Raw genomic sequence first — 15,044 nt, 5'->3', positions numbered from 1 at the left:
TGTCTATAAAGATCTCATCCTATACTTTTCAACACTGTAACTGCAAACTGATTTCACAGTTAAGTTCTGTCTATTCCTAGACTTCTGGAGAATCTTGACCAGAGCTACACTTGTTTAACTCCAGAGATTTGGTAATAAAAGTTTAATGAGTTACTTATTATTAGACTGTTGATAGCCATTATTTTAAGGTTAACAATAATGACGTAAAATTCATGCACATTTCACTTAAAACATTCAGACTCACATATCCATTAATGCTACGGTGGTTTTGAAAAACCTCTTATTAACACATGTGTCTAAAAGTAATTTTAGTACGCCACACCCTTTCCAAGGATATGGCCAGGGACAAAACTACGAAAAAACATGCTCACTTGCAACCATGTTTAAGACGGAACTTAACCTTTGGCACTTCAGAATTTGAATTAAGAGCTGTTTTCATTGTGGAATTTTGAATACATTTTACGAAGGGGCACATAAAAGTCAAGAGGACAAAAAGTTGAAATTCCATCCTGCAGGGACTGCATATTCATTTCTATTTAAAAGCTAGCCAGATATTCTATTAATGATAATAAATATTAAGAGAACGTACCAAAATAAATCCTGTTTATCTGATTTTCATCCAGCTGAAATGTTGCAAAGGGCATGCTCTCACGCATGTCCGCAACCACTGTTGACCTGCGCAGAAGCTGCCTACAAGTTTTTCTGCTGCAGACCAGGTTTTCCAGAAATTATGACATTACGGTTTAGTTCACATTTTTCAAAGTATAAAAATAAGCCAGACTTGACGGCCTATGCCTGTAATCCCAGGGTCTGCTGGGAGGCTGAGTCAAGAGGAGTGAGAGTTCCAGGCTGATCTGGTCAAGAAAAGAACTCCATTTCAAGTAATGAAAATAAAAATTAAAAAAAATAAATGTAATATATATACGTATGTATGTATGTGTGTATATATATATATAATACGGTATTAGAATAAAATGGGGAAAAAAGTGACAAAGTGATAAATTTAAAACTGCACATCACCTCTCCTTTTTGAAATGAAATGGGATGAAATATTGTTACTAATGACATCAATTGTTGGATGCTGTCTGATGGGTTCTAGGCACCGAACAGCTGAAACTAGTGACTAATTCTGTAATTACCTAGTGGTCTTATTTTCATATATGAATTATCCATTGAATCAATTTAGATGTAAAGAATCATCACAGATTTCTGTGATGACGACTGTGCTCACTTTCAAGAAGCATGTAGGGTAAAAAAAACAGTATTTTTTGTTAAAAGGAGGTGAACTATATAAGAGGAGGACATGGGGAAATGAAAATATAGAATGAAAGTAAAACCAGATTGACAAAACACTACAAAAAACTACAAAACACTACAAAAAAGTATACTTTACTCCAATCCTTCAAGACTTCTCCATGTGATAAAAGGTAATATGCGACGTACATTTCTTAGAAATAACTGTGTCTGAATGACAACTGAGAAACCACAGCTTCTTCTTTTCATCTTTTTAGACTGATAGGCTCCTTTGCCCATTCTTCAGCTGTGATCCCTTTTACCATGCTCTTCCTTTAAGCAACACATTGCTATATCAAACAGTGAGATTGGAAGGGAGTTGATGCTTAAACATCAATGAAGACGCGCTCCCCCAAAAGGAATATCCTCAGGGTCACATATGAAACTAGTCTCTTTATAGACTTGAATGCACATGCGTGCTAAATCAAAAGATGTTCTTACCTCCCATCCATAGCTGGAGTCTTTCAGGTCCGCCCTCTGCTCTCCCATATATGGCCCAAACTTTTCACCTATTTCAATCTTCCTTTTGGTCCATATTCCAAGTCCTGCTCCAGGCATATTTGACTCTCGAAGTTCAAATTCATCAGGAATGGGGATGTCATCGGGGATGTAGATGGGGGCTTTGTAAGGAGAGCCCTCCTTGGGAGTGAATGAGTCACTGGACGTGTCAGGAGAGCATGGCTCTTGGATGTGGAGGGAGGGAGCGCCGGCTATCCCATCAGCATCAGCATCTTGCATTTCTTCCAAAGGTATTTCAGGGTAGCTGCCATAAGCACACTCGTTACCTGAAAATAAATAAGAACTTCATGAACTTCTACCAATAAACTGAGACAAAATTCCATCGGGGGAGTAACCATGGTAAGTTGTTCACTGCAAGCAAAACAGAGAAGACCATTGTTAAAAGTGTGTCCCGTTAAAAAATTGTTATTCCCAGGGGAAGGGGACGGATTATGTCTTCTACTTTATCTGGGATAAAGTAATAAACCCAGTATGTTAATCCTCAACTTTTAATACCTACACAGGCCAGCCCTACCCATCACCCACAGGCAAAGTTCCCGGCAGCTTATTTATCAGTGAGTGTGAATAAAATAGAGATAATGAGTACCATAGGCAACTACTACCCCCAAGCCACCCCAAACCAAGAGCCAACAGGACTATATATACCACAACAGAAAGTTGGATCAATCAAGTCATAGAATCTCAAAGCAAATGCAACAGGCTGCAAGCACTCCAAAGACTGCCATGTATAATAAGGCTCAAATGTGTGCAGCCAGATTATTAATGGAGTAGTAGTCTGTGTTTGTCCTTCTTCTGTTAGTGTTTGTTTGTTTGTTTGTTTGTTTTTCTATTTCAGACAAGTCATCAAGCTCTTGGTATTTCCCTGTTTCAGTAGCTCATTCTGTAGAAACTCAAAAGTCCTAAAAGCTAAAATCATTTGTAAAATTAGGTAGATTTGGGGTCTGGACAGCTTGCTCAATGGCTTCCCATACTTGCTGCTCTTGCAGAATACTTGTGTTTGGTTTCCGGCACCTACACAGTAATTAATTGCAACTACTTGTAACTTTAGTTCCAAGAAACCTGACACCTTCTTCTGGCATCCGCAGGCACCAGACAAGCATATGGTGCACATACATGCACGCAAGCCAACATCTATGTACATAAAACAAAACTGACAAATTTTCAAAGGTAAAGAGACAGGAGGTCTCTTTACCTTTTGGTACACTCACGCTAAGTGTACCAAAAAGAGGAAGAAAAGTCTCCAGACTGCAAAGTCAGAGAGTTCACTGCCTCTGTATAAAGAAAAATCGTAGGGAAGAGACAAAGGCTAAACCCTGTTTACAGTGGCTTTAAGGATTTCTCCTCAAAAAAGCACAGTCCCACACCAGAAGTCTCTGAATATACCGTGAGACATTGAGGCCTTCCTAATATATAGGGGACTTTAGGGAGAAGGTAAGGGAATGGAAAGAATAATGGCTGAGTAGAATTTCTCACCAGCTGGAGGGAATTTTACATTGTTATTAAGCAAAGTAGGCATGTGTTTTTCTCTTTTAAAGTTATGAACAGAAAGTCATTCCATGTTGCTTTGACTCATAAGGACCTCAAGGACAGAAGTAAGAAAAAAGGGCTAAAATGATAAGGAGGCTGATTCTGGTTAGAACCACCAGAAGGTAAACTGGACGGCTTATGATTGTTGCCATAGCATTTCTATCATAGCCTGGGTAACCATGAGTTATTCATGATATGGAAGAACTCCAGTCTCAGATCAGCGACCTTTAGTCTCCCACCAACCCTACAGTTGTATGTTTTATTAAAGCCTTCTGAGACGGGTTATTGGGCTACAAGGTAAAAGACATTCTACCATAGTTTCTTCCCTGATTCATTACAGAAAGTCACAACGCCACCCATCAGCAACTTTCCATTGAGTGCTGGATCCTGCTTCTTGCAGTTCCATAAAATAAGAGCAATAATCCATGCAAAGCTATCTTTTAATGAAAGTCTAGGTCTTTATCCAAACATTTAAATCAAGCCCGTGACAGAACTAAAGGGTGCAAGGTTGTGTTTCTTCCGTAGTTCTCAGCATGCCAGTTCATTATCACTCAAGTTCAGCATGATGTGCAAAATCGTGACCATTGTCACCTGCCCTCCAATCAAGTACCTTGGCCGTTTCCTCAATTCAACTAAGAATGTTATCTTTTCCCTAATTGTCCACGTTAGATGCTTCAAAAAACACAGAGATTCGCTCTCTTTTTCTTATAATCTATTCTTTCACAAAATTCATTAATTTCATCTGATTTTTTTTCCAATCACATTTAGCATCTAAATTTTCTAACAGTGCATGCTCTTCATTGGTCTCCAGACTACCAGACTCTTGACTTTAGGTCTCAATACTGAAGTCATCTTCCCAGCACATCTTCCTTCCTGCCCAAGAGGCTCTAATGGCTCCCAGGTTCTCAAGCTAAAGTAGAAAAAAGAAATCTCTTTTTGAAGACATTCCCTCTTGATTTTCAATACTCCTCAACAGGAATAGCTTGAGCTGCAGGCTGATCTTTGCCTCCTGAACTTGGCAAGCAGTTTTTTTCCATCCTGGCTATCTACCCCTATCTCTAGTCTAACCAATTACTAATCTTTCTTCCAGGTCAAGCTCCAAGCTAGGTTCCCACATGTCCTGTCAGCATCCCAGTCAATACAAATACCTCCTTCCTCTATAAGCTTACAGAATTTTCTCTCTCTATTCTGCAATCAAATATTAGGCATTGCCACTTAGAGTTTAATGTTTTCTCAAGACCAAGGATATAGATCCTTGGAATTTTCACTTCAACAGAATTCTCCACGTGATCTGCACATACCTCTTTAATGAATAGATTAATTAAATAGATAGCTAACCTTACATATAATTTCATTGAACCATTATACCAAATCAAAAATTACCCCACTGAAAATTGGAAATTATTTTGATCCTCACAAACTACCTTTAAAAAATAAAGTGGAACAAGGTAGATTTTCAGACTTTTTGTTCATATCAAGCATCAAAGAGTTATTTTCATAACACTCCAGAGAGGACATGAATGCACTTGAAAATTCAAATTAAGTTCATACTTCATCAAAATACTCATTAACAGTTTGGATGCAGGAAAAACATACAAAAACCATTCCCAAACCAGACATAATAACACAGGCCTAAGGTGTCAGTTTGTTGGAAGACTAGAGGCAGGAGGACTCTGTACGCTCAGTAGTTTAAAACAGACCTCGGCTATAGGGTGTCACCATGTCTCAGAAATAAATAAATAAATAAATAAATAATCATAATAAATTAAAATTAAAAATCAATGGCAAAAAAATAAAAATAAAAATCAATGGCATTTCTCTAGAATTGTAGCATTTAACTGCCATAAATGGAAAGTTACAATATAAATCCTCAAAGTAAGATTTTACTTTCTCTAAGGAATACTACAAAGTGAATAACATCATGGGATTTATAAACCTCTCCATCTAAGAAGTAGAGAATAAAAAAACACCTAAATAAGTAGAGAACAATATTCTTCCAGTAATTCTCTATGAAAGGCCAATAAAATTCCCTCCCTGAGTTAAATCAGTCAAACTCTCAGGTCCAACAAAAGAATCTCAAATACCAGAAAGAGACTGAGATGTTGCATCTGTACCCTCCCACTGACATAGTGAATCCTATGGTCTCCCTGTTCCCCACAGATTCACCCTGTTCGGAGTCTAAATGAGAGTGCTGGGAACCCAGCTCCAGCAAGATACGCATGCTTCCTGCCTGCTGCATAGACAAAAGTTCAGGCAATCTGTCTTTCAGCCACCATCCAGCTAGTATCATTTGAATTAAATCTAAAAAGAGCTGGGATGACAAAAATGGAACTATAAAACTGCTGACTTTTACCAATCAAAGCATTCAATCATATTTCAACACAATCTAGCATTTATAAAATTTTCAGCACGAATGCAGTTTATCAAAGCATATTGAGTATTTGCATAAGTGAGAATAAACTAACACTTTTATGGACATTACTCAATAACTCTCCAAAAAGCTGCTAAAACATTCCATCTAAATGAAAAACAACCTCCATTATTCTTTCTCCATTAAATCTCTGTTATTGGAGGGAAATGGGTAGATGTATTCCCTGGGCTAGAGCTGTAGTCAATTAAAGATTTCCTGGACGTTGCTCTGACAGATTGGGCACATTTACAACAGGTAACTATCAGGTAGGAAGTGTAACGTACATCAGTGGGCCCATAAAGATAAATAACCCTTGTAACTTCTTGGAGCTGAGCTGCCTCTACCTGTAATTCGCTTCATGCATCCTTTGATTGTGTCATTAACTCGGTGAGGACAGGAAGAAAAGCTTATTGTTGGATTTTAGGCAATGGCTTGGGAAATACTACTGGAAATCAACTTGTTCCATTCAAATTTTAAGTATTCTCATATCCCGAGAGACCAAGCAACAGCCCACACTTCAGTTAGACCCTACTCATTTCTGAGGCTGTCTGAATAACTCTCCAGGATTCTAGTCGGAAAGAGTTTCACTTGGACAACATCAGAATCCAAGGGGGAGATTGAAAACTTAATACCAATAATAACAGCATCCACTGCCGCGTCCAGGCTCTCTCATTTAGACACTCACCACAGCTGAGGAGAAAAAATGATGTGAAAAACTAATGTGTTGTTCTTCAAATGGAGAATCTGATAGTAAAAGATGCTAAGCAAGTTACCTACAGTTAACAACTGTTCGAACTGAGTTTCCTCTTTTTTTCCACAGGCTACTTGCTTTTTCCTTTCTTTAAACATATTCCTAGGAGTGTATTTCATAAAAAGTATGTATGGCTCCTATGTAAGTAATTTGTTGTTCAGCCTTTTCATTTGACAGTTTATTGTGAATGTTTTCTCTTTTTTTCTCTCTCTCTTTTTTCCCCTATTTTCTAAACTTACATTTCTGCATGTTCTTCTGTTACAGGACTCCATAGTCAGTGAAACGTTTCTATGCTCTTAGTTTTTTATACCATGGTGTCAGCAAAATAAATATCCTCTACATAAATATTTGTATTCACTCATTTCAATTTTCTTAGATTGGATCCTCATTAAAAGCTAAATAAAACCCAGTAAGTATTGAAAATTTCTTTTCCAAATACATCAATCAATTTATACTCTGACCAGCCACACTTACAGGTACTACTATGTCCTATTTTTCATTTTTATCAGTAGGAAAAAATATTTATCACTTTTAAAATTTATACTCTAGTGATTACTAAATGTTATCAGTCATTCATATTTCTTCCACAAATATTATGCATAGCTTTCTCTCATTTTTTAAATGGGAGAAATCTTCAACTCTGTCTTATTAATGATAAAAAACTAGCCCTTTGATGTACTTTTGTTCATTTTGTCTATAATTTGCTATTTGATATAGTAACAGAACTTTTTAACTTTAGTGGAACTAAGTCCATGATGTCTTTGTTTTTTTTTTTACACTTTCTTAGAAAGTCCTCACCTATTCTTACAGGGGTGGGGTGTTCTCTCATATTTTCTTTGAGTTTCATAGATGCTTTTCTTCCAGCCCTGGATTACCAGTGATTTACTACTCAGTGAAAAGCAGAGGAAAAATGATTTCATTTATTTGAGCTCCTATGAACGGCAGGCTAGGAAAAAAAAATGTCGTTTCACTCATAATTCTTTGGCCCTTATTTGTAAGGCTGGCCTAAAATGCTTTCTCTTTTTGTGGGATTTATATAACTCACCATTTGTTTCTTTTGGCTTCTCTGCTTAGTTTAACTGAAAATCTTCTGGGCAGATGCCATTCAAAAGCCTGAGCTTCACCCATTAATAGCATCTAATGGCCATTGAAATGCTTATCACTCTGTGCCGTCCTTGCTGATGGTAGCGGAAATGTTTTCCTTTCTGCTCACGACATCAGTTCATTGATAGAAAGTCTTCAGCAACTAATGCAATGTTAATGCTAATATTTAAAGCACATCGTTGTAGTTTAGCTATAAAGTGGAGTGACCAAACAAGAAATCATGTTGACTTGGCTGTACAAACTTGCCGATAATATGCACATCCATGTGCATTTGCTAGTATGTGAGTGGTGTGGTGTGGTGTGTGTGTGTGTGTGTGTGTGTGTGTGTGTGTGTGGTACGTAGCAGCTCCCTAATCTTAAAAATAGGCCGAGACAGAAACACGATTTGAGATCTCAGGCAGACTGTTGAGATCATAGCTGCATGAAACAGCTGCCAAGAGGAGCCCAACTAGGGAATTGAACAGATTAGGTAACTCAGAAATTTAGACATTTCCCCCCATTATGTTCCTCATTGCAGTTTTGTAATAAAAACACCAGCAAACTTCAAAGGAAGCTCTGCAGTAAAGGTTAATTGCTGCTAAAGGAGAGGTTGGGCCCAAGCGCCTGTACTCTGTGCCCAACTCACAAGCAGACAGGAAGGATTACACGTGGCTGAGAGCAGAGGATGTGTGCCCAGCATCAGGAGAGGAGCTCAGCCAAACCTCAGGCCCCACCAGGGACCTCCAGGGAGGACGTGAGCATATGGACATGAGTCTAGGAGTCCATGCATGCTTCCCAGTGGCCAGGGAAGGGAGGGGGAAGACTTGAGTTTCCTTTCCAAATTAAAACAGGACATGCTCTTCTTCCCTCCTCAGGACAATTCCTGAGTGGTGACAGAGGCATGTTTATGAGAAATCAAAGGACGTCAGGGGCCAGCTTTTCTCCACCAGTGGCAGAGCCATTGAACATGTGGGGGAAAGGGTTTGGGGGAAAGGGAGGAGCCCAAATAATACCAGATACACAAACAAAGAAGGAGGCAATGAACTGGCCACTGAAATACTCTAAAAATGTCCCCAAGAAAATTAAATTTAACATCCCAGTGAAATGAGGAAAGGAAACTATAAAAATGAGCGAAATAGATTTCCACAAAGCTGAAAAACAATCTGTAAAGGATTAGACAAGAATCAAGCAGCACAGTGTCAGATGCAGAGGTGTCTCCTAGAAAGGTCACTGTCCCAGAGGGGTCGCGGTGGACAGCCTTCAAAGCACCCAAAAAAGGGTGAAAAGAAAACACTCTTCCATGGCACATTTCTACTCTGGTCTCTGTGTGTACCACCAGAGTCTATGGCATGTTTGTGACACAGTCTGCCAATATGGCTTGGCATAAGGAACTTTCTTAATGGTTTTTCAAGCTCCTTTGCACTCTCAGCATTTCAGTTAGCTTCCTTGCTCTGACCTATTTCATCTCTTCCCAATGGGCCTTGCCACCCCACAGTATTCACTAAAAGACTTCATCAGTTGGCTGTCAGGAAGATCCAGAGAGGATTGGGAGAGGTAGCTGAGGGGATGGCCAAGAGCACCATAGGGATTGAAAACAAAGGACTTACAAAGAACAAATACATACATGTGTGTGTGTATGTACATATACATATATATATACATATATATATATATATATATTATGGCATAGCACTTGCCTTTCCAGTTGCTTGTAAACCTGGTTAAGAGCTTTTTCACCATCCTAGAAATTTCAGACATTTCACTGAACAATATGGCTGAGGAGTTAAATGGGTAGCTCCTAAGCTATTGTGAGATGAGCTTAACCGCTTCCAGAAGCTTCTCTTCAGAAATGGTGCTAAGCTTCTTTTCACATAGTTATGGAAAGAAGTTGCTAGAAAACTCATAGTTGACGTACAAGTAAAGCCTTCGGCATCTATTTACAGACTCCAAGACAACAAAATAGAGACACTAAAGGTCTGTGGGTAATGCCCAGAGGGAAAGCATGACCTGGTTAATGTTTGGCATATTCTGTTGTTAGGGAGCCTGGTCACCAGTTCATACTCAAAGACCGGGTAGGACCAGACTCATGACCTGCCAGACAGTGTCCCTTTCACAGTACAGCCATTTGCCTGAACTCGCATTTAGCAGTACAAATTTTTAAGAGATTTTTGGCAACCTCTGACCTAATGGCTTTTTTTTCCATAAGCCTTTTATATCCCCAAAGTGACTTTGCTTCAGATTCACTTAAAGGAAAGTAGAAATGTCCCCTATTTACATCTCAGCCCACTGGCAGGTTATTTCTCAGACATCTGCAATGAGCAGGGTACAGCCTTTCAGCATTCAAGCCCTATCTACAGCAATTATTTGCCAGCATATCTAAAAGAAGGCAGGCATTTCCTGCTGCACACAAATGGGACACTCTTATCTAAATCACTGTTTAAACAGGTATTTAAGAAAACACTATCACAGGCAGGAATTTACTGATGACGGAACACATTGGTTTAGGGCTGGACAGCGATGGTTAAGGACTAGCCATTGTCAAGAAAGGAAGTATATCTGCATGAGGAAGGTATAGAGACTATTTCACAACTCCCCGGGGGTCAAGATGGAGGACCATAAAGCTTGGGAATGCAGCCGTGAAAGAGGTGGTTGCGTGGAGGTCTCCACCTAGTAACACCTCTGAACTCTGGAGCCAGTTAGAGGCAGAGCTAGAGAGCCGCCGCTCCTTGTAGGCCCTGTTCCTAATCCCATGCAATGGCATGTTGGGCAAGTTTATATCCAGGTCCACGCCGTTCAAGCGATAGCAGATCCGCATCCTGAAAATCGGAGAACGATCAAAGCCTGACATGTAGAAAGTCAGAAAATGTATTTCCTGGAAAGACACTGAGAATTGATTGGCTCTGCCACAACTCTGCCATGACCTAGGCGAGAATCTACTCGGGCTCGGAAGCCCTGCTCTAACCAGTGCAACTGGAATTTATTCCCAGCGGAGGCTTATAAAGCTGGGCTGTTATTCTCACATTAAGTACACTGCCCTCTGGTGAGGGCTGTGGTTTCTGTGTGGGCAGAATGTGTGGTTTACTATGGCTAATTTGTTTATGTTGTTGACGGTGGTTTCAGAGGAAAGCAAGCTAAGAAGTGATCTGATTTGCTTCCTTGCGGAGAGTGTTTAAAGGGTGGCTGAGACAGGCGGGAGGAATCGTGGGTCTCTGCTGGCGGGAGAGCGACTGGCCTCTGACCACAGCTCTGTTCAGGCAGTTGGTTCTGTCTGTGACCTGAGAGCCCCAATCTGTTCGTTAAGGCTGCCTAAGGGTGGCTTGGTGCCTTTTGCCAGAACTCCTTCTCGATTCCGAAGAAGAGATCAAAACTCAAGAGTTAAAGACTGAAGAAGGAAAAAAGTGCAGTCTTGCCTTCCCTAGCAAGGATATTGTATTCTGGTATATACTGGGAGAGGAGGGTCAAACTGCTCCCGGAAACGGAGAGGTGAAACTGCTGCGGAAGGTGAAGATCAGGAAGCAAAGGAATTGAGAGCCCCCAGGAAGTGCAGAAAGCCAAGCGGCGCTGCCGGTGCTGTGAGTAAGGAGCTTGTGTGAGGTCGGGTCCATTCCACAGCAGAGCTGATGGAGACCTTCCCTACTGCTGTGAAACAGAAGAACTTTCTTCCAGCCAGGAGCCCCGCATAAAGAAAAGAAAATAATTATGCATGTCTGGCAGAAGAGGGAGTTGTGGCTTGCTGAGAAAGAGGAATGTGAGCAAGCCATTAAACATTCACATAAGTGCACTCGGCTTGAAAGGAAGCAGAGAGTACCCAAAAGAATGAAATTCTCTTAGACTCTCAAACTTTTTTTTTTTTTCAAATGAGAGGTGGTCCTTGTTATCACAAGTTTGGTAATAAAAAGATAACAGCGGTTTGTGTCATAAGACACCATGATGGGGAATTTCCCTCCAGTCAGCTACCTTCAGGTCTGTTCTGGTTGCAAATACAGTATCTTTGGTGTAAATAAGTCTAGATGTCGCCAAGGAGTACAATCTGCCAGCCCATTCTACACTCTAAAGGGTGCCAGATTGAGTTTCCCAATACCACATCACATGAAATGTGAAATCATTCAAAATTGTGGGGGTAGGGTGTCACTAAAGACATGAAGGAAAACATTCTTCTTTAATTTGAGAAAACATTATACACTCTGAAAAAATTGTTTTCAGAAAAATGTGAACAGATGTGTGTGTGTGTGTGTGTGTGTGTGTGTGCCGGCCACACTTAGGATTGGAGAAGGGGTAATTTCAACATTGTTAACTGGTAACACAAGCTAGGTATTTAACGGAATGATATAGTATGACAACTTCATAGACTACCAAACTGTGCCTGGAGTCTGGGAACTGTCATTATCAACATGTGTAATAACTAGTAGCATTAGGTGGTCTGTACAGTATCCTTCCTGCCTAGTTGAGCCACACAGTCTGAGACAGTTGATGGGCACCAGGCAGAGCCTCCAAATGACACCTGACTTCTTACAAAAAGCATCCGGGACCTCTTCTGCATAAATTACCACAGTTTATAGCAAGAGAAGATTATAAATGTTTGCAAGACTAAATTTATTTACAAACCGGGTCTAATTTATTTATGTCGCTGGCACAATAGGCTTTTGTTGAAATATTTATGCTGTCTGTTCTTCTGCCTCACTAAGCTCTATCACAATCATAAACACCGTTGAAAAATTATTTGCAGTTAGCAGGATTTAAACTGCCCATTATATCACAAGCTGGTGCCAGTAAACTTTTGCACTGGTTGATAAAGTTCCCCCCGTGGAATAAACATACATTTGACTTTCAGACTCTTTGGAAGGCTCCATGATATGAAAAGTGAAGGTTTAAACAGATGTCCCAGGCACTGCCGGTATTATATGAATGCTTCTGCTGCACATTTCAATTGAAATTCTGTGGAAAGACTGTGTCGGGGTCCGGGTTTAAATCTCTTTCTAGCACTCAAAAGGGAATCAGATGAACAACTGTCAAGGCTACAGCCTTTGCCAAAGATGATACCGCTTGGGCTTACTTGTGTGTCCATTTGAAGACGTTTTTCAGTAACACATTGTGACTGGAGCTCACAGAGTTGATAGGAATGGATATGAAACTGAAGATGATAAAGGTAGATTAGCCCTGAATAGAAAGGCAGAAATGGTAGGAGGCATTTGACAGTGCCACAGAAGAGGACTAAGCTGAGGTTCAGAACAGTGAAAACTGTAACAAGAACTGAGTGTGGGTTCCTGTGCAGTTGGACATCTCCAGCCTTAGACTGATGAAAACCAGATGCCATTGGCCTTTTTGTATCTACAAACTCTTCGCGTCCAGAGATTCAACCAACAACAGATGGAAGATATTCACACATATGGCAATGTCTCTACTGAACTCACACACTTTCTCTTCCCATCATTGTTCCTAGGCAATTCAGTGGAACAAGTATTTAAATAGCTGTGGCACTGTAGTAGTTATTGGAAGTAACCTAGCAATGGCTTAACGTTCACAGAGGGTTTGTGTAGGTTTGAGGCAAGTACTGTTATTTTATTAAAGAGGGAAGATTGAGGTGCTTTGTCTTCAAGAGTCATCTCCAGTTTTCCCCAGGTTCCAAGGAACAGCCATATGCACCAATTTATTGCTTTGGTTTATTGAAGAATAGACATCTTATTTTTAATCATTGGTAGAAATACACTTTCTGTTCATGTATGTTTCAGAATATCACCACGTTCTTGACAGTAATCTGAAGAGGAACATAGGAATTATTTACTCTTGCTGAGGCTACAGATGACTCAGAAAATAGTATTGCCAGCAGGTTCTCAAGCAGCACGCTCACTTTCCTATTACAGGATGAGCCAAGAGAAACTGCTCAGTGGAGGCCATATCTCTGTCACGCAGTTGCCGAGCACACATTGCCACATGATAAACCTCACTGAGAAGGACTGTAAGTTCTATAACAAATGGCATAGGACTGCCTTAAAGAGTCAATGTACCTCTCCAGTGCTGCCTAGGACCCAATGTATGACACTCACCTTCTAGCTGCAATTAGATGCCCCTCCAAATAGACCAGACATGGGTTTAATTGGCCTCAGAACAGTTGATGTACTGAGAAAAGACTCTCCACATTGTCCTGGAGGCTGCATCCATCCAGGACAAAAGTTAGAAAGAAAAATAAAAAGCATCCCTACTGCTTACTGATGCCCCATATTAGCACCAGATGGAGGTCCACCCAAGGACTATCCACATCTGCCTACAATAGTCAAACTTAACCACAGCTACCAGAAAAAAAACACACCCAAGTGCTTCTTTTTCATTATTCAGTGTAGGATGAAAACATTATTTTAAAGGTCCTAATCTGATAAATTTTTCTTTAACAAGTTTTTTTTTTCCCCTATGGGTTACAGCTATGACAATGAGGGGAACTAAAATCTGGCCATCACGCTACTTAATGAAGACAACAAATCTGCCATCACACTACTTAATGAAGACAACAGATCCAAACATCCATTTTTGTTTGTTTGTTTGTTTTGTTTTGTTTTGTTTTGTTGTGCCAAGCATGACAACATATACACGTTGTCATAGCAACAGAGAGGAGAAGGTGGGAGGATCCCTTGAATCTGGCAGTTCAAAGGCAACATGAGTGAGACTATAAACAGAAGAGATATCCATTTTTTTACAGCATTGTAGAACCCGATTCTTAGGAAATCAGACAAGTACGTTTTCTCATCAAAGCATCTGAGATGCTGCTGACCAAGATACTGTGAATCCGTGTAAATCTGGGGGAATCAAGGCTATTCCAGAGAGAAATTTTGTAATGTGAGTCTATGAAGAGTGATACCTGAATGTTCAGGATGACACCTTGGTTATGCTCACCCCACTTTTGTTGCTCTTGCATTAGGTCTTCTTCACTCAAATTTTAAATATTTGTCATCACTAGTAAATCTTAGCAACTATGATCCCACATAGATCCAACATACAACAAAACGTCAGTCATTCAGTCAACAAGACTTATCCATGCAAAGCTGCTGGTGGGAAGAGGGGATCACAAAGAAGAATCAAGTGAAATTGCTGATTGGGAAGGATTTACACTCTTGACAGGGAGATAAGACATAAGTCCAGGCAGAATGAGCATCTATGAACTTCCGCTTTAAAAAAGTCCAGTGAGGGGCAGAGAAAACAAGGATTTCACCCATCAGCCCATGAGTGATCTTCCTTTTCATTAATGGAAAACTAAAGTCAAAGATGACTAAATACTCTATTTATGATAAAGACAGATAACCAGGAGGACTGTGAGACAAAGGGTTATAGACTATGGCCGAGCCTTGGAGAGGTAATGACTTTTAATTGGATTGAGTTTATCATACTTGCAGGGGTACAGCAGCCTCAGAAAGAAGGATTAGCGTGATTTTCATTTTCTATTATTTGGCATAATGAGAAAACAGAGGGTGG

The 15,044-nt window shown here is 40.1% G+C and overlaps 1 protein-coding gene across 8 annotated transcripts in view; it reads right to left on the bottom strand.

The window, feature by feature from the left end:
• Mecom (MDS1 and EVI1 complex locus) overlaps positions 1-15,044 on the bottom strand; it is a 546,004-nt gene that overhangs the window by 278,204 nt on the left and 252,756 nt on the right. For all 8 annotated transcript variants that reach the window (XM_060378178.1, XM_060378183.1, XM_060378181.1 and 5 more), the window contains one exon: positions 1,735-2,078. In XM_060378178.1, coding sequence (XP_060234161.1) covers positions 1,735-2,078 — 344 coding nt within the window. The remainder of the gene's footprint in view (positions 1-1,734; positions 2,079-15,044) is intronic.

The sequence above is a fragment of the Meriones unguiculatus genome, chromosome 2, assembly GCF_030254825.1.
Source record: "Meriones unguiculatus strain TT.TT164.6M chromosome 2, Bangor_MerUng_6.1, whole genome shotgun sequence".
Classification (NCBI taxonomy): Eukaryota; Metazoa; Chordata; class Mammalia; order Rodentia; family Muridae; genus Meriones; species Meriones unguiculatus.
The sequence above is the reverse complement of the archived record's forward strand: the minus strand, read 5'-3'. Positions and strand labels throughout refer to the sequence as shown.